At 40.3% G+C, this 24,507-nt stretch overlaps 2 protein-coding genes across 4 annotated transcripts; one reads left to right on the forward strand and one right to left on the reverse strand.

The window, feature by feature from the left end:
• Positions 1–1,202: 1,202 nt before the first annotated feature.
• On the reverse strand, positions 1,203–22,808 carry LOC136433323 (polycomb protein SCMH1-like). 3 transcript variants are annotated; one of them, XM_066425411.1, is made up of 16 exons: positions 22,730–22,808; positions 13,123–13,218; positions 11,271–11,425; positions 9,751–9,952; positions 9,366–9,436; positions 8,661–8,690; positions 8,401–8,505; positions 8,055–8,184; positions 7,709–7,797; positions 7,091–7,334; positions 6,596–6,826; positions 5,959–6,165; positions 5,301–5,462; positions 4,754–4,876; positions 3,495–3,658; positions 1,203–3,133 (listed from the first exon to the last, which is right to left on the reverse strand). In XM_066425411.1, exons 2-16 carry the CDS (start codon positions 13,202–13,204, stop codon positions 3,008–3,010), a joined length of 2,121 nt encoding a protein of 706 aa, XP_066281508.1. In that variant the 5' UTR covers positions 13,205–13,218; positions 22,730–22,808; the 3' UTR covers positions 1,203–3,007. The 3 variants fall into 3 exon arrangements, with proteins under 3 accessions (XP_066281508.1, XP_066281526.1, XP_066281517.1); XM_066425429.1 differs by lacking the exon at positions 22,730–22,808 and adding an exon at positions 11,925–11,994; XM_066425420.1 differs by lacking the exon at positions 8,661–8,690.
• On the forward strand, positions 22,746–24,432 carry LOC136433529 (NADH dehydrogenase [ubiquinone] 1 beta subcomplex subunit 4-like). The gene is made up of 4 exons (XM_066425838.1): positions 22,746–22,781; positions 22,928–23,140; positions 23,515–23,658; positions 24,119–24,432. The coding sequence occupies exons 1-4, from the start codon at positions 22,761–22,763 to the stop codon at positions 24,182–24,184; spliced, it is 444 nt and encodes a 147-aa protein (XP_066281935.1). The 5' UTR covers positions 22,746–22,760; the 3' UTR covers positions 24,185–24,432.
• Positions 24,433–24,507: the final 75 nt, after the last annotated feature.

Consider the following 24,507-nt stretch of genomic DNA (forward strand, 5'->3'; position numbering starts at 1 on the left):
ACACCGAGGAAGAGGCGGGTCATTAACGTTATTATCATATAGCTTATCCAAACTGACGCATATAAGAGTAGACAATTTCTGTTTGACGCATAGATCCTTATACTATTAAGAATGCATTTCAGAATTCACATGTCCTTTTTTAACAGAAGATGATGAAGAATATGTACAGATGTTGTCTGATTTATTTATTTCAACCACACAGGATAGGAGGGTCGGTTTCAGGTCAGTCAGAAAATGTTATCATTGAAGAATCTCCCTGCAACATGACCTCAGGTAACCTGAATAGAACACAGGTTCTTTGGCCAGCAGGAAATGGAACGCGCGGAACCTTAGATAGAACGTGGTTTCTTTGGCCAACAGCAAATGGAACACGCGGAACATTTTTGGGAATTTTGAATTTGTTTTCCCTTTTTCATGTATTCTAAGGAAATTTTTAGGAATTCTAAGACAATAAAGATTTTTTTAAACAAGGTTAAGAAAAAGATTCATCAAATAGATACCCCCTCTACAAAATGCAACGGTTATAAAGATTTTTTAAACAAGGTTAAGAAAAAGATTCATCAAAAAGATACCCCCTCTACAAAATGGAACGGTTGTGTTGTGACATGACGTCAATAAGTGGTGTGTTATGGCGTGATAACAGACCACTTATTGTGGGCAATGGAGGCTTCTGATTGGTCGACGCCATCTACCTATGTGATAATGGTTTATATATATCAACAGAGTAGTCATATGTTATATTGTTCATCATTATACGTCCGTCCACTCTGTGTTACATCAAGGTTTAATCCTCGGTTACATGTACATGTATATGTACTTGTAATTAGCCTATGGGCAGGAATTTACAATAAACTTTCTTTATAACTAGAGTTCCACACCATAGTTTGTGGTTAAAAACCTGCTGATCTACAAATCTGAATGACGAAATGTATTGGATACTACTTGAAACGTCTGCTTCCCAAATCATATCCAGTTGCTTGAGTAACTACTTTTGGCATATCTTATTACCTGGATGTTTAACCTTCATCAATGTAATAGTTCACTTGGCCTTTACCTTTATCATCAGGTAATGTCAATTGGGCAAGGCAACAATGAATTACATGATATGGTTTCATTTAGTCTTTTTTTAGACCCATTGAAATTAAAACATATCTATGTAGATTGTAGGCAAGCATACAGGATAGAAATAAAACAGCCAAATATACATGGTAAGATCTTTTAATGGTTGTTCTATTGACTACCATAATGTGTTTTTTCTACTACAGCATGATTATTCCTTATCATTTCAGTATCATCCCCTTCTAAATCTGCAAACTACTTTTATGTACATGAATGCTGAAGTTGAACATGGGGTAGTGGCAGTCATACATTAAGATATACCAGTATGGCAGTAATTCTGTCAGAGCATTTGGCACACCCAATAATATACACATCACAAAGACACTTACTTACTGTGCCTCACAGCTATGGCAAGACAAAATCTACATTTTCTCTTGGTAATTCTTGGTAACTCCAGGACTGCTGGGTGAAAGAAGTTAAACTTACACAAAGTGAACTATCAGTTCCATGCTTACAATTTTCCACAACTATTTCCACTCTCAATGATTTTGTGCTGTATTGTACCACGTACAGTGCTTTCATTAAAAAATGCTACTTGTGAGCATAATGCGTTTCTACTGGAGCACTTTACAACTGGCCTATGTGTACTGTTTGTCAAATTACAATCAGCTTTTTACATCCCATGTTGTCTATTTTACCAGGCAGAAAACAGAATGTATTCAAGAATATTCGACATCAAATTTGAGGCTGTTCTTCCAAGACGATAAAATATTTTCCACATTTTGTACATTGGTTACCACACTAGCTGATTTTTCATTCCTAATCTGTTATGGTCAGGGTATCAGACACACGACTCTTCCAGGATAGTTTTTGTTTGCCACTATCTTGGAGGCTATTTCAAGACACAAGAGTTTTTGCAGACTATCTTTAAATATAAACATGTCTTCGCATGTCATCGTGATTGCTACAAGAAGTGCTTGTAACAGTAGCAGTATCCATAAAAACTGTATCCAAGTTTTACTGCATTTCTTGGAAAATGGGTTGGTACTGGCTACACTTAGAAGTCCCATTCTAGAAGGATTTGAAATAACTAATGGGGGTGAATTTTACCTTTACTAGATTGCAACTTGACACACATATTACATCCCATGCTGGGATCTATTACACATTTTCTCTTTCCATGTCTTCAGAGAGTTGGATAGTGCAAACATATACATGTACATTAAAATAACACTGTGTACACAGTGTACAATGTATAAGCTGCCATATAAGTCAGCGAGCTGTAAAACTATATACTGCCGGATTCTCAAGATGGATGTGTATGTACACAATATTTCAAGTACTGCCGTTACATGGTGTACATGTACATGTACAGGTGTTGATCAACTGTTATTTACTGGGCTATAGCTGATGCTGTAGGGCTGATGTGAATCAGGGGTTTCACCATGGTCAATATATATTTACTGGGATCAGAAGGATTAAAAATATTACTTTGCTCACATGACAGTACTTGCACTGCGTTGTAATCGTGGCTGCATGATCACATCTTTACCATCAACTTTATACAAAACACTGCTTAAAGCCATATTGCCATTCTTCACATAATTGCCATATGGTTACTGCATATTAGATATATATAAATACACATAGCACCCTTCTACAGGGTTTGTACAACATGTTTCATTAAAAACATCACAGCCATACTTGGTGATGCAAGCCAAAGAAGCCTTCTCATCTTATTCCTTCATCTGTCTTGGTACTCAACGAGCTGCTGAAATATATGCTATTGCAGAGTGTAGGCACCAAACTCAAACCTGTTTTCTAGTGTAGTGCATATAATTTACAGCTTTACTGACAGTTCTTAATAAGATGTTGTGCTGGGGTAACATATCATGACTTTCACCCTGTAGGAAAATGTCAAGATGTCTGTCGCACTCTCGCTGGCAGCTCAGGTCTTGCCAGTCTTGAGCTTGTCGATGATATGGCAGAGCTTGAGGGCTGGTCCCAGCTTCAGTCCCATGTACTTCATCATCATGTCGCTGTTGAGCAACAGGAGGGCCTTCCCATCTATCTCCTATAGGGGGAGGGGGGCAAGAGATTGGCGACATGAGAACAGTTCACTTGCTATGAATATTTAATCACACACGTAGAAAAGGCTAAAAGATTAGCCTTTACTTTAGAATGATGCAATTTACAGCGCTCTGATTTGATGGGATACAATATGTTTGTACAAAAAAAATGGCATCAATCAGAATTTCTACAGTTTTTTTACTCAAAATTTGTGCAACATTCTACATATACATTCAACATGTATAATGTACTTCTTGTCTTGCCCATGCCATACCTGGCAGGTGATTCTTTCAAAAAGTGGAAACCAGTCAACATTGGAAGTCTCACTACTTAGCTGTCATTGTTCCAATCCATCATGGACATACCTGTTTGCGGAACAGTTCTGCGTACTGCGCCAGGGCAGGGTCGGCGTGTCGGATATAGTGAAGCACCTCCTCCAGACTCCAGTCCCCGGGGTCCCTGTCGCCGCGCGATGTGTTCTCAAACGAGCGGTAGTCAGCTCCGACAACCGTGGTGGTAGAACTGGCAGCTGTGCAACACAGTAGAGGGGTTTGGTTTTAAACTTTGGAAAGTAAAAATAACCATTTAAAGGAAACAGTTTGATGATAGAGTCAATTCCATGTCACCGAGAGGGTTTTCAGATGATATTGCTAATAAGTTTGAACAATTTTAGAGCAAAGACTATTTCAGTCAAAATAATTCCAGACTGTTCAAACAATTAGAAATGAAGGTTTGAACATGTTTGAACTCATCTTTATATTTTGGAAATATTTTGAAAGTATTTGCATAAATATCTCTTTAATTAGAACAACTTTTAAACATCTGTGTGATTGTTTCACTGTTGGAACATGTTCCAACATTTTGCATCATTCTCAAAATGGTAGATATGGGTTATTGCCCCCATAAAAGTAGGTGCTAATCACGCTCTATTGTCTGCCTCTGTATATTTTTAGATTTCACGTCTGGACACTGGCAACTCTTTTGTCTTGAGGTGTCTATGCATGGCACCTAGGCTTAATCCCCTATACTTTGAAGGGATGTGTGAATTGGCCTGTTCCCAGCCCACTGACCCAGTTATATTATATTTGTAGAATGTTGGAACATGTTCAAACAAATGATCAATCTATGTTGCAACAGTTTAGAAACTAATACAAATAATGTGTTCAATGTTGGAAATTTGTTTAACCTGTTGGAACACAGCAGAAAATATTTAGATCATCAAATAAATGTTGGAAATTGTTCTTAACAGTTACTTATCTCACATAGATTGTTACAAAGGTTTTGTAAATGTTAGAACAAAAGGCAACAAACACCCTCTCGGTAATGTGGAATTGACTCTACAAATTCTCTTGACCTAAAACATGTCTATCAGAAACTGAGTGAAAAATGCAAACAGTGTAAGAATTTAACACCATGATTTTGCTTTCCTTACAACAGGGACTATCTAAAAGAATATGATTACAGCTTTTTTCACATTCATGTTAGCTTGAAAGTTTAATTTAGATTAACAAAACTTACATTAACAAGTTTTCGGAGCTATGTGCTTAGCTATCTAAAACTTACATTAGTATACCAGTATGTTATCTTATGTAAACATAGCAACTAGGTGGAATGGAGCGCTAACCTTCCGTGGTGACCCTTCGCTGCATGCGGGGGGCCTTTGGCGGGTGGTGGGTGTCACCGGAGTCAGCTGACCACCTGCGCTTGGTAGCATTACGAGAACTGCTGTCAGAGACCTCAGGATCATCTGTGAACAGACAATGGGAAACACTTAGGAAAACCAGTGAAGTAAAGTTCATGGCACAATGGTCACTTTGTTTACAAGAAAATAGATTAAAAAGCAGGACAACCATTTCTTAACTCAAGACTGATGCAATACAAAGAGTATTGTTGACTAAATGATAGTTACAATGTGTGCTCTAACAGGATGTCCACAGACATGTGTATCACAACACATTAAATCCCAACATTGATCATACAGAAGACAGATGAGACTGGCATAACAAAGGACACAATCACATATTTTGGAAGGAGACATCTTGCATGTTAGTGTCCTTTTTTTCCAAACTTCTATTGATTTACAATACTGAAGTTTCCTTATAGTAGAATAAAACTAGGGTAGTCCAGGCGGTACCATTATTCCCATATGATATAAATTATACTATAGTCACCTCTTCTTGTACACTTGCTGCAGGGTCCCTGCATGGGTGTGGAAGAGAAGAGGTTCTCACAGCACTCCAGGCGCTCGCACAGCTGCTCCAGGTAGCGCAGTACAGCTGAAGCTGTCTCACAGCTGGGCAGGGTGCAGCTCTGCGTCTGCCCACCTACAGTGGCTGGGGAGGGGAGGGGACAAAGGTCTGTCAAATATAGTACACAGGAGATAATGGTGGAAACTTGACATTTTCAGGTTAACTATAATTATAAATATAGGCCTCAGTTTAACCTTTAGCACACGAAGTAGCCTTTTGGCACCTGGTTCCCTATCGGTTATAGAGTTAGGCAGCAGGGAGAAGGTCAAAGGATCAAATAAGTAGGACCCACTACTTTGGGTGCAACGAAAGTGTCTGTAAAAAAATTGCTGATTCAAGAAAGCCTCTCCGCTGTTATTCCATCTTTTTTCAGCAGCAACAAATTGCTGAGGGCTGTTTTTCAGAGGGCTCTAGTAATGGTTTCGTTTGAAGCTGTCTAATTAATGCTGTCTAAATACCTCCAAGCCTCCAAGTCTCCAAGCAGATCTATCAGTGGCAACGTCAGTGTCCAAAGGGCAAAAGCAGCATTATTGGCCACCGATGGATCTGCTTGGAGATTAAAGAGCACCTGGGCACCCACCTGACACGACCACCCTGCCTGGGCTCTGTCCCTGCTTAATCAGCCCGAACACCACCCGCTGCTGGATGGCGCAGTCGATGCACCCCTGTGTGACTTCCCGCATCACGTGACTCGGCAGGGCTGGGCCGAACTGCGAGGGGACGTCCACCAGCTTACGTGGGTTGAGATACGGCCCGGTATCGCAGCCGTAATTTGTGTACACGCACACTGAAAATATACAACGATACATTGAAAAATTAGTACAGGTATGCTTGAACAATAGATTGAGCAATGAAAAACATTGCTGATTTTAACCACAAATTCTGTACTAAAGAGTCATCCTTGAGTACACAATATATCAGACATCTTACCTGCTTTAGGTCTACCTGATCCCCGTGCACTTGTCATGATATACATATAGAACAATCCTATTCTGCAACTGTAACAGTATCTTTATTTCTACAAAACAATACATGTGCAACGTTTTGTAACTGTGGCTGAATCCAAACTGGAAGAAATTCTGGAATACTAAAAGGCTTTTGTATATTTGGAGAGATTTTGATTGTATTCCTTCTGGAGGAGTTTCAAGTCTTGTAACAGATGTGTCCACCTGCTTCCTTAGGTGAGTGAAAAGAACAAATCTGTTCCTGGTACTTACTGGACAGTGTTCTGGGAGTGCTTGTGTCTGGCTCCACTACAGTGACATTAGGAGACGGAGGTTTGTCCTGCACAGAAGAGGTGTCACTCGCAGCGTCGGAGTCGCCCTGGAACAGCGAGGACGACTTGCGTTTCCTCTTTCCTTCTGATGAAGAAGTGGAGGCTGCCATGGCGTCCTTGTCTCTGGAGGGAGGTGGTGGTGGTGGGATGGGTCTGCGCATCCCTGCACTTACTGTAACAACAACACAAATCCTGTTGGGCACATATCTTCATAGGGTGTGGACTTGAAGACATTTTCACACCAAAATCGAAGCCAATGAGATTTAGATACTGATACTGGTTGATGAATTTTCAGATCCAGTCTTTTTATAAGATCCTATGTTTACATAGGCTGTTTTGTTCAGTTTATAGCTATCTGCAACAAGGGACTATTCAATTTAAACTGTAAAATGTACAATATATGACTAAATGTTTAAAAGACCCCCACAGTACTGACCTTTATTTCCAGGAGGTTGCAGGTTATGTCCACTGAGGGCACACCAGCCCACAGGGAAGATGTCCCTGTTGTCGTAGTCGCACCAGTAGTCGAACGCTCCCAGCCAGCCGTCAAACGTCACATGTATTCTCTTCCCATCCACCGCCCCGATCGTGGCGGGACAGATGAGCTGGGGATTCTTACGGTCCACAGCTTCCAGCTTCATCCCAACCTCAAACACATTGGACTTGGGACAAGGAGGTTCCTGAAGAACAACAAACCATTTTATAGCATCAACTCTTCAGATACGGATTTCCTTCTTTTACAACTCCCATCTCGTAGCACTTCATATTTCAGAATGATTTTCTTGACACAAGTTTGCAGCGAAGGCAGAGAAAAGAAAAACTTGGTTCACAATGCTGTTCTGTACCACTTACCACTTACAATAATCAAGAGAACAAAGGGTCTTACATAAGATGCCAACAAGTATTCAAAGATCAGGATTGACTGATTGACAGACATTTTATATTATATATAGTAAATATTGACTTTAGAAATATCATTTACAAACTTTAAAGGATAATCTATAACAACACTGTTGAGATACTGTACAACGTAGGAATAGAATCTCATATTTACCTTTTGGAATATCCTAGCAGGGGCCATCTCAGCTCCATTCAGAGTTCTCAATAGGAACATGGGCCAAGACGAGGCATTCATTCGAAAACCTGCAACATAAAGATCATCAGTGTTATAGAGAAAATCATCCTCAAATATGTATTGAAAAAATAGAAAAAGGGGTGTGTAAAAACGTGCAGTATGCCCTGTGTTAGAGCCTACAGACTAAAGTTATTATACAAATGTTGTTTGAGAACCTAGACTTATTAAACAAATGTACTGTAGATCCGAAAGTACAGATCTCTGTACAGAATGCCTGCACTTTGTATTTGTGTCACTAGAGGGCAGCTCTGAACAGGGTACTCACCTAGTGGAGGCTGCAGGAGACCTCCCTGTTGTTCACAGGTGCCAATAGGCTTCAGATCGTTGGAGTCTACCAGACGCCAAAAGTCGTTTTTATCATCACTCCCATCCAGCCGAAGACGCAACCTTGGACCCTAAGATTTTGCAGAAATTAATGACTGGCGCCTCATAACAAGATACAATGAATTTCAAAATCTTGGCCTTACATTTGTGGTATCTTGACGAAATGAAGTGCTTGTAAAAAGAGCTCTACAACAAAGTTGAACCAACACTCTTTTTCCTGAATTCAACACTGTCATCACAAATAGTACAGGTAACAAAGTAACAGAAACTTCTTCGGTCCAACCTACCTGCATACCAATAACTGTTGCAACACAAGTGGACGACAGGTTCCTTGGATCGCGTGCCTCCAACTTCATCCCGACCTTGAACTCATTAGGGGGTGGATAAACAGCCTGTGGGACAACAAACAGAACCAGTGTGATACTGCGTTAGCCTTCCACACACAAACCAGGAAACAGCAACAAGTCTGAAGCAGCCATACAGAAAGTGAACTGGATACAAAGCTTGCTGTTCATGGCTGTAAAAACAAGTAAGCTGTACAGCTCACCTTGTCGCCTCCCGGTAACACACGGGCTCTCTGTGGTGAAGAGAGGCACTGGTGTTGGGGAGGGCACACGATGTATCCTCAATCCTAGCCCCACCGCACACCTAACGACTGTATTTTTCTCGGTTTCCTTTTTGTTATTTTTTCCACTTTACATCTATGCTGTTGTTGCAATGTATCATGTATTCTATATTCTGTATGCATGTCACAAAGCCCTGTCTGTCAGGACACGTGATGGCCGAATCTAACATTGGATGACATGTGACATGTCCGACAGAATCAGGCAAAAATGGTGGAGACTGGGTAGTCGTGTAGGTGGGAGTGGGGCAGGACTGATATACATCAGAGACAAGCATTTGTCAGTAAACTCTTTTAGTTTTTAAGAGTTCAGCATTTACAGTAGCAGCTGGACTCTTTTGCTCCTACTAGATTATTATGTAGCAAAATGACACTTGAAGCAACTTGAGTAGCATGCCATGCATCTTGATATCAATCTTGACCATTCTTGAAAAGTTGAGTAATGTAATTCTAAGCTGAGACATATCTTGTATAAACTGCTCTTGTGTACTATTGGAATATAAGCATGTCTGTTGCAGCACAATGCAAGTAGCATTCAGTACAGCAAAATCCCTTTTCCATGCTTTCTTCTCATCAACATTGTTAACATTACTACTGCAGGAACTTCTACTGAGTGTAAAACCCACCCACCTGTTTGAAACAGTGCTGGGGTGCTGCGACTGCACCCGTCTCTCTCAGGTACTCTCCCCAAGAGAAGTTCCCTGTTAGACAAACAATACTTCAGTTTATCATATTCCCCAAGTAAGTAGTGGCCTCCTTGCACGGAGGCAGCCAAAAAAATGCAGTGGCCACTAAAAGCCTCCTTGGCGAAAACCTCTGCTTGGAGAATAAGTGACAGATATTTAACAGATTTTCAGAAAAGTGACAAAACCAGCCATGGACATTGATGTGACAAATTTTGTCAATTGAATTCAAGTTTGATTCTGCTACAATATACACATGTTTTTAACAAAAGATGATGTTACAAAAATACAGAAAAGACAAAGAGAATGTCCAGGACTACAGGCAAGTTTACCCTGAGAATACATGTTGACAGGCGTAGGGTGGCGCCCACGTGGCTTGTGCGGTCGTCCTTCCTTGTCCTTCCCCTCGTTCTTCTCTTCCACGCGGCGCTGGTACATGGCCAGGCAGTCCCGGCTGCAGAGCCGCTTCACCCCCCCTTCCACCTCCAGTGTCTCTGGGTTCTTCACTACCTTATCACAGATGGGACAGGTGCCCTGAGGGGGTGGGGGGGTGGGGGGTGGGGGGGGATGGAACAATGACATCAAATCTCACACTAGAAAAGTTACCCCTAACACTTCTAGTGAAGTTAACAAAGCAGTTAAGACATGAAAATGCTTACCTGTATTACCAGGGCTCGAAATTCAGTTTTGGGATCAGGTGCACTGGTGCACCTAACCTAAAAAATTGGGTGCACCAAAAAAATTTTGGGTGCACCACATAAAATAAAGTAGAATGTAACTATTGTAAGCAAAACCTAATGAGCTTGTATCTGAAAGGGGAGCTTGGTGACGACGCTTTCATATTTTACTTGCAAAGTCAAAAACAGTAATAACCATAAAGATAAAGTAAAAATAAAAATATTTCGAATGAAAAGTGTATTTATTAATCATCAATCAACAAAAAATTACTGTGGTGCATTCATTTTCTCGATAGAATTTAAACAAGTCTAACTAGTGACGTATAAGGGTCCCAGCGTGTTATTAACATCGACCTCGGTGAAGAAAAAAATCAACGCCACGGAAGAAATGAAGGAGAGCATTATATTTAAAAGCCTTGGTCTTTTGGCAGTCTCTTCTGACATTAAAGAAAGCCTCACGCACGCAGTTTTGAAGCTTTCAAAATAGAAATTAACTCAAATTCTAACACCAAAATCTTAAACAAGTACTACAACAAAGATCTTATCATTTTCTTACACTTAGATGTCAAGAATATTCTGTCTACTAGTATGCAGTGATACCTTTACACATTAAACCGTACGAAAATATTTGGGTGCACCAGTGCACCCACAGTAAAAAATTAGGTGCACAGCTTCAAAATTGGGTGCACTGGGTGCACATGCACCCAGTATTTCGAGCCCTGATTACTGATACACTAACCACACAAACAACAGTAAAGGTTTGCTTTTGACAAATATCTAAACATTCCACGCAACAAAAAGTGTTAGCAACAGTAAAGGTTGTTTTTTTAATTCTATTAGCACACCAACTTACACAACCTTGTCTGAAATATTGTTCCTTGACGCTTTGCCACAATAGACTGATCCCATACCCCCACCCACCTAAGTTACAACATGCAAAATAAAAGTATCGAAACGTAACTGTTTGACAGACATGCAGCCACTCTCTCATTGGTTAAACTGCTGATTGTGATAGACAGTCAGGATCAGTCTATTTTGGCAAGGCAAGGAAACAACACATTCAGCATAATTTTGTCTTCATACAATATTGTCTAGTTAGTTCCAGAATGTATGATACCGCGGAAAAACATCTGCATGTTTTACATAACTACAAATGATATGTTCCTGTAGCTGACCTTGAGATATGACCTCTTGTAAGCCTGTAGGCACGTCTCGCAGCAGAAGTAGATTTTCCCATCCTCCAGGTGAAGACTCAGCTTCAGCTCCTTGGAGGACTTAAGCTCCTCGCACCAAGCGCACTGTCGTGCCTTGTGCCGCCCCATTTCTGCGCCTGGAACAGAGTTTGAAATGAACATCAATATCTCCCCAACATCTCACATATACAAGTATAGTACGTAGACGTTATTCCGGGCCCGGCCATTCAAACATCAAACAGCCGATCCCGTTCTCTTGTTTGAATAAAGTCAGTTGTTTTGTAAGACTTCATCACGAGTGGTCGTGTTTGTGTTGTCTCCTACTTTTCATACATGTACATGGTCTAGCCTTTCCAGAATGATGCATATACTCTGTTACCAGTATAAACAAAAATAGTGCAGTAGAAAAATGCATGTAGCGAGAAGAACAAAACTTATCACCACAAAACATGTACGTGTATAATGCACAGACATGAATCACACGGTTCACACCAAGTGAAATTTTCACTGACACTTCCTTCTCAAGTCACAAAGACAATCATACAAACATGCAAGTTTTACTTCATCAACTTGTATACACATAATATGTTACAGTCAATACAGCAACAACTTGACAGCTATATATGAATTACTTACCCTTTTTCCCAAGTGTGTTTTATAACAGCAATATTCCGTGTATGTACGTATTGTTACAAGAGCGAAAGTCCTTTGCAAGCCACACAAAAGAAGAGAATACATAACAGTGAGAAAAGCTGCTAAACTCAGCTGAGAAAGTGGTGTAATACATTGTCTTCTACAATGCTAAATGTTACTGTTACTAGTTGGGTTGGTAAGATTATATGGTTTGGTTTTGTATGTTACAAATTACAACCTTAATTGACTGTAATTTCTTCAGATCTACATGTTGTAGAACCCCCAAAAGGAAGTAACAAGACATGTGCAAGTGGTTCATCTGGAAGCTAAACTGTAACAGATCTTGAAACAGTTACACAAGGTGGGTGGCCAATTTGACACTGATGCTTTGGACATTCAGCCGTGGTCAGTCCGGAAGCTGACCAGCGCAGGTCACCCCGATTACCTCGAGGCTCTTGAAAGCCCACGCTGTGTCCAGGTAGGGAGGCATCGAAACTGGCAGATTTATTAGGACACACACAAAGGTCTGCATGTCTGTGGTCAAGCCGACACTTACTAATAACCAATTCACACTGGGAAAATTTTCTACACGTATGACAATGATATACATCTTGGGTGTACGGCGCCTTTTTTCCTGAGTATGAATTGGCCCAGCGCATCGTATGGCCCGCATTTTTATGGCCCCTACGACTTTTACGTTCACCTTGGAGGTAATGTACGAGCCTCTGGATGGCACCTGGCGGTCGTTTATATGCAAACAGTATACATTAAACCCTTGCAAGACAATCAACCAGATAGTGAGTGAGTGAGTGACATTAATCACTAGAATTTCTGCCATTAGTATACATGTATTACAGTTTGGAAGTGTGCAAGAAGTCAGAAAATCTGTAACAAGTAAGCAAGAAAAGGCATTCTAGTGATCTGAAAAAAAATTGTTAGTTACCTGTTAGCTTGAATACCTTATTGGATAGTATGCAGAACTTATTTTAGAAATTTTAAACGGCAATTTGCAAAGTAAGATGTAGGTAGAAGAAGTGCAATGAATGGTACATTTTGACATATTTTGTACTTGTCCAGAATTATGCCTTCAGCATTCTATTGTTAGCACCAACTTACTTGATATGTACTATGAAATGTGGCCAGATTTTTGTGTACTAGTATAGACAAGGACATTAGAATACAGAAGTTGAAAGGTACATACCTATTGTCGGTGTATCTGTTCCACTCATTGTGAATTCGTACGGGTCTGGGTCAGGCCAACAGTCCCAGTTCACATTCAGCATTGCTGAATAAATCCCTGAAAGTCAAGACAAAACAAAGTCACTATAATGTTTCACATGGGAAAACTCACCACATCTTTTCTAAACAGTCTTGGACACATACAAGTAGGAAATACTATTAGTAAACCATTCCATTCAATCCATACAATACAAAGCTCACACTTACAACAAGAAGACTGTGCTGGCTTTAATCACAACAGATATTCAACTAGAGATGATATTCAAAACAATGAAATTGTACTAACCACATATACATCTAGTAGAAAATACACTGTATTAACCAAAGGATCAGGATTATAACGAACATCCGATAGATCTGACCAAACTGAGCTTTTCCTCTACCTTCTACTCTACAACAGGAAGGATAAACAGTTGGACCTACAGTTATTAATTGTTTGACATGTCATGATACCCACACCATCCTGTGGCTGAACTCATTAGGACCAGGCATTGCTGTTCTCTGTCCATAGAACACCATACAGAACACCTGTTTCTACTTCTGTCTTTCTCTGATCTAGTCACGCAAGTACCGGCTAAGGGCTGGGAGGATGTAATTGAACAAGTGCCTCTGGAAAACTTGCAACTTTGGTCATTATTTGTTCCTGGTGTATTTGAAAATTCATCTCTATCATATTTCCCTTCAGCTGTTCAAACATTTCAGCTAACAACGAAGGTGAATTCTTACCTTTTCTTGCTCATGATTAAGTTAAAAGAGTTATGAAATGTAAGACAAAGAAATTTAGACAATCTTCCTGGTCCTAGAGGCTTCCCCAATCTTTAACTGTTACCTCTAGAACAACATTTTTTTTTCTTGTGCTTGTTTCTAAGATTGCATACTAGAACTGTAATGTTAGAACAACGATTTTCAATTTCTTTTTTTTTTTTAAATTGCAATTTGACTTCAATCATTATTCCAGAACTTCAATAGATCTACAATCTGGTGGAATCGACTCCCAGAAGAAGTAATCAACGCTCCCTCAGTTAACGCCTTCAAAGCCAGATTCGACAGGTACATGGAAGTTCACCCTGTAAAGTACAATCACAGAGCTTTGGAACATCCACACAAACCCACCATGACAGTTGAGTGAAATGGAATTCAACAATGAAGAGCGGTCTAAACTGGAACAGTCCTACCTGACCGAAAATTCTACACTACACACTACTCTTGTAAATCAAATGTACAAAATTGGTCAGGGCCTATAACACTAGCACACCAGTGGAAAAAGCTGTCTCTGTACAGCATCAAAGAAGATGCTGGTTGAGCCCACCTAGCTTTAAAAGAACAATCTTACAACAACCTACTTTCATCTATACAAACTACAGGATACACATCAACCTTGTAACTATCAAGTCAAGTCAAAGCCTTTGTAGGAAATGATGTGGCTTAGACGCACAGTACTTGCAAATTATTACACCTAGGAAAAACCACAATATAGTCTGCCTTTTCATAGATGAAGTATATGAAGTTGAAGAAACAGACCTTGAGTTAAAACCCACGAAGAAACGTAATCGGCAATGTCCGCCACGCTGGCACAAGGACTAGAACTGCTATCAGACAGAAATACCCAGTGTCCAGTACACTTGCTCTGAGCGCTTCATGTGCTGCTGACCAAGCTGAGTTGCACCACTTATGTGGGCCTTGTTTCCTGAGGCAGGACCACCAAAGGCAGATAGGCCATAAACTACATCCCTAACCATGCCTGTTGCCAAGGAGACGTGAGCAAGTGAACAATACTGGCGTGTGGGCCAGTCTAGACACTTTGATGGTCTTGTTTGGCTACTGGACAAATTGGGCACATCAAAGAGACAACAGCCGGAACAAATACATGGGCTCCGCAGAACAGGTCCCTTCTGGAATGAGCTTTATACATCCCGGCAAGGCAAACTTTGATTCATTCCTTTTGACAGCAGTTTTTCTCTTTGGACAGACATTCTTTTCTCTTAGGGAATACTAGTATACAAACCAGTCTTGCAAGGTGCTGGATTACGATGTGTCATATGTGCGTGTGAAGATTTGCACATGATTAATTATCAATAGCTCTATTTTTGACACCTTGGCCACATGTCAGGGATTCATTTGATACATTTGAGAAGAAATAAAAACAACAGAAGTGTGAAAATGCCGAGACAAGGTATACTAGCCTGAGTGGCATTCTGTTTAGTTACAGGCTCTACCTTCACAGTGAAGCCTGAAGGCAGAGCCTGTAACTAAACAGGATGACACTCAGGCTAAAGTGGTACTGGACAAACCTCTGAAACAGAATCTGAGAAGGCATTGCAGATGTCCAGGGTGATTAGGTACTGAGAGTAGTTGGACTTAATCACCCTGCAACTAGGTGTGAAAAGTCACAACAATTTGGGACAGGAAGAACTCCAGTCTGATGAGTATGGTAAAGACTGTCTTGTCACTACAAGAAAAAAAGTCTAATTTGTCTCCATAACATCAGACATATCATATGACAAACTTTCTGTATATCTGCCAACATCATGGCTAAAACATTGGATTTCTTGTAGTCTTCCATTGCCAAAGGGATCACCCAGTTGAAGTTACAATTACCATGGCTGCACTATTTGTATCTGTCAGCTTACTAGACAAGAGATATTACTACACTTTCAAAAAGTAACACTGTAGTCAGGGAGCTACATGGGGCATTAATTTTATCAAGGAGGTTTAAACCTCCTTCAGTCCTTGTATGGACCTCAGCTCATACCGTCTGACCACAGACAATGTTCATCCAATAAAATCTGTTTGGGAGGTCTAAACTAGAACATGGTCATGGTCATTCACCCATGCTAGTAGTAGAGTCCAAACAGTAGATTTGAGATTTGAGAGATCTGTTGGGTTGGAGATCTGTTTGGACGCATCTTTTCAGGGTGGCAGAATTATGTACCCTGGTGGAGTTATGTTAGTAGATGTTACCACAATTCTCCACACGATAGATATTTTAGAGACTGGGGGTCTGGCTACATTTTATATCAATCTCTGTGTTAATACAGAATTATATCACATGAAACTCAGAAAGACTATATCTATGAATGTTTCTAAAAGTTTTGAATGAAGACTTAGATATTTAAACATTTCAAAGGAGACCTTTTACAATTGGCTAACCGTGCAGTCGCATAATAATATGTACAATTAAGCAATCAATTTGTCAAAAATTGAAAGGATCAGATAAATATAGATTCCCCAGTCAAGGAAGCCTTGGGGAAACCAGTTTTTTTTCTAGAAAAATCGAACAAGAGGAAGCACACACAGGCGAGGGAGCGAATTCTATGTATTTATGTAAAAATCGATCGCTGAGGGAAGGCTATATGCTGGATATTAAGCTAAAAGATTCTGAATTTGACAGGGGGCGCTAGGCTGAAACAAGAGGGTGCAGCACCCCTCTTTCCTGGTTTAGATGAACCCCTGGAAACCACAAGTGATGGTACCAATTCCCTAACCACTACCCTGTCTCCCCTCCACACAATGGTCCATCCCTGCATGTGTATTGAGACATTAGATGGGGGCAATCAGTTTCTGGTTTATGGTACCCACATGGCAAATTAGGGGTTACACAGCTTTCTCTCCTCATGCATTATTCTACCACTTTCCCTTTTTGGGACACAAAGAAGAACCCTGCAATATCCTTCTATAGCTTTCATTTTGTTTCTTAAAATCTAACATCTAGTACTAATATAATAACACCAGGGTACATAATTCCGCCACCCTGAAAAGATATGTCCAAACAGATCTCCAACCCAACGCCCCCCAGTATAATCAAGGAGGTTATATAATGCACTTCTATATAGCTAAACTGTGCATACCTGGGGGTGCTGCACTATCTGTCATTCTCAAACCCACAAGTGGTGGATTTATGTAACCTGGCAGGCTTATGTTAGTAGCGGTTATCAATGAAAAGGATTTTAATCGCATTACACTAATCCCTTAGATCAGCACACTGTGATACCAAGGAGTTTAAGTTCATTTGTGATACTATGGCTGCCATCCTTGTCTTTCAAGTCTTTCTGTGATACCACCAATAATGTACCCCTTCAAAATAACATCTTTATAAGTTTTTATTTCAATAAGTAACCTACATTGCACTTAATCAGTCACTCCAAGCCTTTATTCCAAGTCAATGGCCTGTTCTGTCACATGGCCAGTTTTTTTATGAGATCAATTGGAAATAATTGAAAGAAGGTTCAATAAATTAACACAAATGAGTTCTAATGTGTCAGTTGTAATCACATTGATTTAATCTACACCCCCATATGAATATGTTTTTAACTGCATAATAACTGCATATCCACCCAAAACAGAGTTGTCGCTGAAATTTAGAGAAAAGTCCGGGCCAGTTTGTTTTGATCTGCTTTCACACCATGAGAACTTTCTATTCCTGTTCTGCCAATAGATTTAGAATGTAATGAAGACAGAATTAGAAATCATGCAGCTGAAAAGTATAACAGCTAAAGAGGGTAAACCATACAGTGCTCTTGAACCACCTAGTACTGTACTTACATGTATACATGTATATATGTCATCACAATAGTACCATCACAGAGCCTGCTCTCATATGGTTTCTCCAGATATACCCTGGGTGCCATCCTATTACTACTGGGGCTCCTACTACACTCGCTACGTACACCCTGATGTACCATGGTATCGTTGGGAGCCAGCCCCAGTATTCGGCGCGATCACCCACCGCACGTGTGCCCGTGCTTTACCGCTAGCGGAGACCAGGGGCGTGGTGGATCGTGGGGGCCAGGGGGACAGTGGCACACGTGCGATGAGTGATCGCGCTGAATACAGGGCCTGGCTCCCAGGATAACCCTGATGGTACCCAGGCTACTTTCTCTCCCCTTGAGGGAAGAAATGTGCCTAATTTCACACACTTCAGTAACAAGGTCATCACCTTTCAATTACCACACAAAAATAGCAAACATTAATAATTCAGTGGTTCATCTTTTTTTTATCCTATACGTTACGTATACTGGAGCTGAAATTGCTTCACATTACATGGAAATATTCCATTAGTACTCGTGGGGCCAGTTGGTTTGTAAATGTAGTACATGTTTTTAAAACAATAATGATTGCAATACCCAGCCAGTGGTCTGGATGTACAAGTACAGAGGTGCTATAAAAAACATACGTAACATGTATGGCACTTTTTTTTGACAAATCAGGACAGGACAAAATTGAACTTTTATGTGGCCTTTCTTTATCTGTTTACAGTAAAAATTACATCTGTCGTCTAGTATTTTATCATCATTTGCCCCTTCCCTTTTATTCAATGGGTTCTGGCTGTTCTGTTAGACATTGCAGCACCCCCACCCTCCCTCCAGAACATACAAACTACAGAAAGTGGGCCAGAGGCCATTGTCAGTTTCATGACAGAACTCTCAACTTCATGCTTGGATCTTTTTTGCAATCCCCACTTTCTTTCAATAAAGATTACCAAAGACTCAGCCCCTTCTTATCATACATATAACTTCCCATCAGCACTACAACAACCAGATGACAACACATGTGCGTACTGTAAAATAATTCAGTCCTGCCATCGTGATAGTCTACAAGTGCTCTATACTAGCAAGGAGGTGATACTAGCGCCACAATCCTCAAACTTACCCAGTTTCGGAATGCTCTCCAAATCTGTAAAGAAGACCAATTTTGGTACCAGTAGATTTGACTAGATCTATTCCTCAGCAGCTATGCGACAAACAGAACTTGCAAAAAAGACCCAGTCTTGAAATACTACCGCTGCGGGTTACCCTGACCCATGGCAATTTGCAAATGCTTACCATGATGAATTGTGTTGGTACAGTATTAAGTAGCCATCCTCATCACAAGGGAAGACTTACAGGCTAACCTTTAACCTGTAAGCTGTCTGTCTAGAGGAACTGATGGGTTCAGGAGTCTCTAAAAACAACAGCAATAGCAGCAATCACTTACTGTAATTCACTTTAAGTTCACGGAAGCAAAATTTCACGGCGAGAGAAAAAGGGACATTTTCACTGGACTTTAACTTCACGGTGGTAGCAAGTGATTCACAGAAAGTATGTGTGGAGGAATCATAAATAGGTTTTTCACTGTGATGATAAGTTCACGGTCCAGAGGTGACAGTGAAAACAGTGAACTTAAAGTTACAGTGAAAGAAACAAGAATTACAGTATACTGCATTTTATAAAACACCATGCCAGAAGTTCAACATTGCGATATTAGCAACAGACTGTCTGACTCACTGAAAATAAGTTAAGAGAAATACATTATACATTCCTTAGCCAAAGTTTATGCATTGCAGCACTTGTCAAAAATTACACAGGCCACATGCAAGAAATTTTGGAGAGAAAGAAACCACTTGTATGGGCACAATGGTTAGAAGCAAAATGTTCACTCTTGAGTGCTCAGCTATGCTGGGCATCTGAACTTGGCTGTGTGTGCTGAGGTACATGTACCATTGGGAGAAAACAGACCAGTTTGAAAACCTCAAGCTTGAAAACGTGTCTGGAAAAGCCTGGCATGCACGTTTTGTCTCAGTTACCATCACTTACAGACAGTGTCAACAGACAAATGCATAGGCACCAGTCTGTACATACCACCTTAGTCTGAGATGTGTACATGTACATTAGTGGTACACCCAGATCAGGAAAGGTTTAGAAAATGAATGCAGCTTTGAGACAAAGAAACATTGAAGACTAAGACAACACGAAAGAAACAAAATATACAGGAAGGGGTTAAAAACAACTGCAAATTTGTATTCCTACAAGGCACAAACTTTCCAGATTAGCTGCATCATTGATTGATACCAAAGTTGTCCTAAACACTGCTCCCTTTGAACCCTGCATTCAAGAGCTAATACCCAGCACTGTCCCAGAATCTTGATGAACCCTACTGTGAGTCAAACACAGAATACAAATACAAGTGTGTGCCTGCGGCAAGGATCATCCCACAACCACTTCCCGTCCCCTGACCTGTAAACACAGGTGTCAGCATCCAAACAAAGCATGCACGTGACAGAGGTCACCCAGGGCTGACCTTTCTACACCTCAGCCACCATGGCGCGACCTCCTCTTTTTTCAAAAGAGAGGGAAATAATGAAAAACACTGAGGTGAAAAAGGGATGAACATCCCTTTTTAAACATTTGTCTTAAGTGTATTCATCAGAGTGCCTTGCCTCTTTGTTAGGACTTTTTGCCATCAAAGATGGGCGTATGGATAGTATATAACAGACTTATTTGAGCCACTGACAAGTCTGTTGTGAATACTGCCAACTGTTGACCTACATGCCAGCCTCTGTGTAAACTGAAGTCAGGAAGTATGCATGATATAAGCACAAGTCAAATGATTGATTAAAGTTGATCTACATATTAACACTGATTCACATTCATCCAAACTTATTTGGTATGGTGTTAACAATATATAATAGTAAACCATGAGTTACAAATAACAATTTATTCAGTCAGCTGTGGATTATCTATAATAACAGTTCCCATATACACATGTAGATGATTTGGTGACCTTCAGAAATTTCCTCGCTTCCTGGCTTGGCATTGCCACTATGTTTCAAGCCTTGGGTAATGGTCTGAAAACACTGCAAGTTGGGCAAAAGTCAAAGATTGAAAACAACACACCAAAGTCAAAATAAAAAGTGGGCATATGGCCTTGTGTTCCAGCTACAATTGGGGGTCCACTTTTGCCTTTTGACAAGAGGAAGATTTGTATGCAGGCCACAAGCAGCACACGCGACCCCATATGACCCAGCAGTCGCACACATGACCCAATCCGACCCCATATGAAAAGGAGGTCAAAGCGGTGAGACCCCTTAGCACCTATCTGGTGACCCCATTGTTATGGCCATCAACTCTTTTCAAAAATGCCATCTATACCCTGTAACAGGCCAAGATTTTTGTAAACTCCTCACATTCCAAATAATTTCTGAACAAGAAATAAAAAGTCTCTGCACTGCAGATGATCTTGAAATAATCTACTAGAATTACAACACAGAAGACAAATGATTGAATGAATCAATCTTTGGCATCTTTTTTAAAAAGGCAATTCTGCGACATGAATGTACTGAAAGATTCAATATAAATGGAACTACATGTACTAATGATGTTTTACTTTGCTTTGGAAGGGCTAACTCTCTCTCTACTTTTTGCTGGTAATGCACATGAAGCATGTCAGGAGTGTATTGTTGTGATCAATCAACGGCCATTTTCTCACACTGCACACTATATATTAAATCTGTCCTCTTTCATAAAATATACTATTTTCAAGAAACAGCTATTGCTTGAAATATCTTTAATAACACTCGTCATCAACATTTTAAAGATGAGATCATGTAACATATTTCCTAGACAACTAGTTTCTATATGCTTATTGCATACAGCATTTTATGTGGTGTCAAAATCCCTGCCTTGCATCTTTATTCCTTATGGCATCTAGTACCTGTTCACAAAACAATGTCAGAAAATGTGCATATTGCCCTGGAGCTGTGGTAAAGGCTGATATACTGATGCACATGCTGCATATGATCAAAGAAGTAGAACCTCAGATGTGATTCATTGCTTTTTCCAGGTCAGGATTTCAGGACTGGGAAGCTATGATTTGAAAAATACCAGGACCTTCTATTTTCCAAATAAACTAAAACAGACAATATTGTATTCAGTACAACCCGTGATATGGACACGATTATATACATATAACATTTTGTAGATACTCTGATTTTAAGCTCTGATAGGCAATGCAGGACTGAACACATTTGCATTACTATCAGCGTCACAATACAGTATCAATTTTCTGGGTTGTGCATATCTAAGATACCTGATACATGTGACACATCGTGTATTTCCAAGCACTTAAAACACAAGCCTATTTAGAAGGCAACTCGCTAGCGACTAATCGATCAATAGATAGAAACCTCTTTGATTTGACTAAAGAAATTAACGTTTCGACTCGCTTGAGCTACCACAAACGGACATCAGCAAATCTCTTTCGTTATTTGACACCCTATGATAATTAGATTTGGCGCAGAAATGTGTGATGTTCGCTGATATGATCAAAAGCATTCTGCATAAAACCCACCCATGTGTGAAAGTCAATTTACCAATCCCGGCGGCGTTTGTGAATAAATATTTGCTAAAAACTCATGCATGCTCATTTCGCGATGAGGTGGAAATTATATTATACCAATCTCCTTATCCACCACGTGGACCCTTTTCACTGTGTTTTAAGCCAGAATTTTCACTCGATTCCTCCAAAAGCGTAGCGCAGATCCTAGACTAAAACATCGACACGTTTGAACGGATTTAATCCATTCTAGATTATCGCATAATCGTAGATCGAACACACCGCCAGAAGCACAAATCCGACGCGTGATTTTGACATTTCAAAGACCATACAAAAATGGAGAGAAAAACAGATTAATACAATATCAAGCTACTACAAATATTAGCCAGTACAGTGCCGTGACAGTTAGCATGTATCACATCGTGAAAAGCAGCACCGATCTTTCAAATTCAAAGATCTCGAAGCCGATTCATACTCACATTTTGGATTCGCGGGGCTCCCTCGTCCGCCATGTTGGCCGTGACGTCACGGGTAAACAAAATTCATATCGCAATTTTTTAACTAGACGGTTTTTATTTGAATATCTAGCCATTGCATAAACTCAATCTACTGATTACGTACCTTAGATACCATTTCATATACCATTTTATATATTTTTGGTACCTCATATATTTTAGTACAGATGCACCCATGATCCCTCGCGCGTCCTTGGGTCAGGCAGCAAGATGGCGGCCTCAGGAGGAAAAGGTCCGGCGATGGACCCTTGGCGAATCTTTCCCGATGTCACCCCAGATCAAATGAGGGCTGAGGCTGAACGCCAGGCCATCAAGGGAAAGCTCAGGACCGCAATGCAGGCAAAACTACGGGATCCGTACGCCGTGGGCAACTTCGTAAGTTAATGACAAACTTTGAAGTCAACATCACGACCTCCTCTTTACTCTTTTACAACTGAATTTTTGCTGGAGAAGCACAACTCGCACAAGGGCACAGACACTCGTACCGTTGTATATCCTTACATTACTATATTATAGTACAGAACTATCTTCGTGTAGGCCACTTACCGATTTTTGGTACATTTGCCTGTAGCATGCCACGGTTGACTGAGGATAAACGTCTATGTTTTCATGTCGAAAACATGTGTACACTATAATTCCACCACAAGAAAAAAATCATTCAAATTTATATTGTTCTGGTAGTACTCTTCCATAGGTTTGTAGAACTGTATTCTACATGTACTAATGCCCGTGTTGTGTTTATTCTGTAGGAAGACCCTGCTCTAACGCGCTGGTACTACGTCAGGAATCATCAGTTTGACAACTTCAAGCAGACCCCCAAGACATCATTCCTTGGCATAACCTTTGGAGTGGTTCCGGTTGTATTCCTTACGTGGCTCTTCCTCAAAGACAGGGTAAGGCTATTAACATTTTACAGTCTGATTCTATGTACGTTGTGGAAAATACATATATAAACCCATTGACCCAATACTAGTATCTCATATATGTTCTTTGGAAAAAGAGGTTATGAATACCAAGGAGGTTTAAAATCAAACCTTGTGAATAAGCCCATTCGTAGATTCGAGTACGCATGTGCAGTGTCAAAGATGAAGGCCCCTGAGACGTAAACAAAACCCGCCTGGACGTTGTTATGCAAATCAGACGAGAACTGTTTATGAGCCAGGAGCCGTCACCTTTGACACTGTACATGCGTACTCAAATCTACAAATCGAATGGGCTTATTGAAGCAGACATCAATGTTAGATTTACAATTACTGTAAATATGTACCTTCTTTGTACTCTTAATTGGTGGCATATGATAAAGCAACAACATGTTGACCCCTGACTAAAACCTGTATCATTTTTATATTTCAGCGCAAAATGAAGCAGGACTGGTTGAAGGGCATCGGCAGAAATAAAGCATCTATCATCAACTTCTAACCCTTGCCATCAGCACCATGGCAGGGCTTTTCAACAAGATTATTTAGATGGGTGTGTCGCATTGACAGGACCTACTCATTATGCAACCATAATGGAAAATAGAACATCTATGAAAAAAGCCTGTTGTTATGGACTGTGAAGATTTGTTATGAACATCCAGTCCTACATTTCACTATGTACACAGACAGTCATATTTAGTAACATGTTATGTGTGTCAGAAATAAAGTGTCATTTGACATTGTCCTGTAGTTCTCTTGTATTCTGCATTTGTGAATTGATTTGTTAGGATTATATGTAGCCTGGATGCCATACCCCCACCTTTA

The sequence above is a fragment of the Branchiostoma lanceolatum genome, chromosome 1 (assembly GCF_035083965.1).
Source record: "Branchiostoma lanceolatum isolate klBraLanc5 chromosome 1, klBraLanc5.hap2, whole genome shotgun sequence".
Taxonomy (NCBI): Eukaryota; Metazoa; Chordata; class Leptocardii; order Amphioxiformes; family Branchiostomatidae; genus Branchiostoma; species Branchiostoma lanceolatum.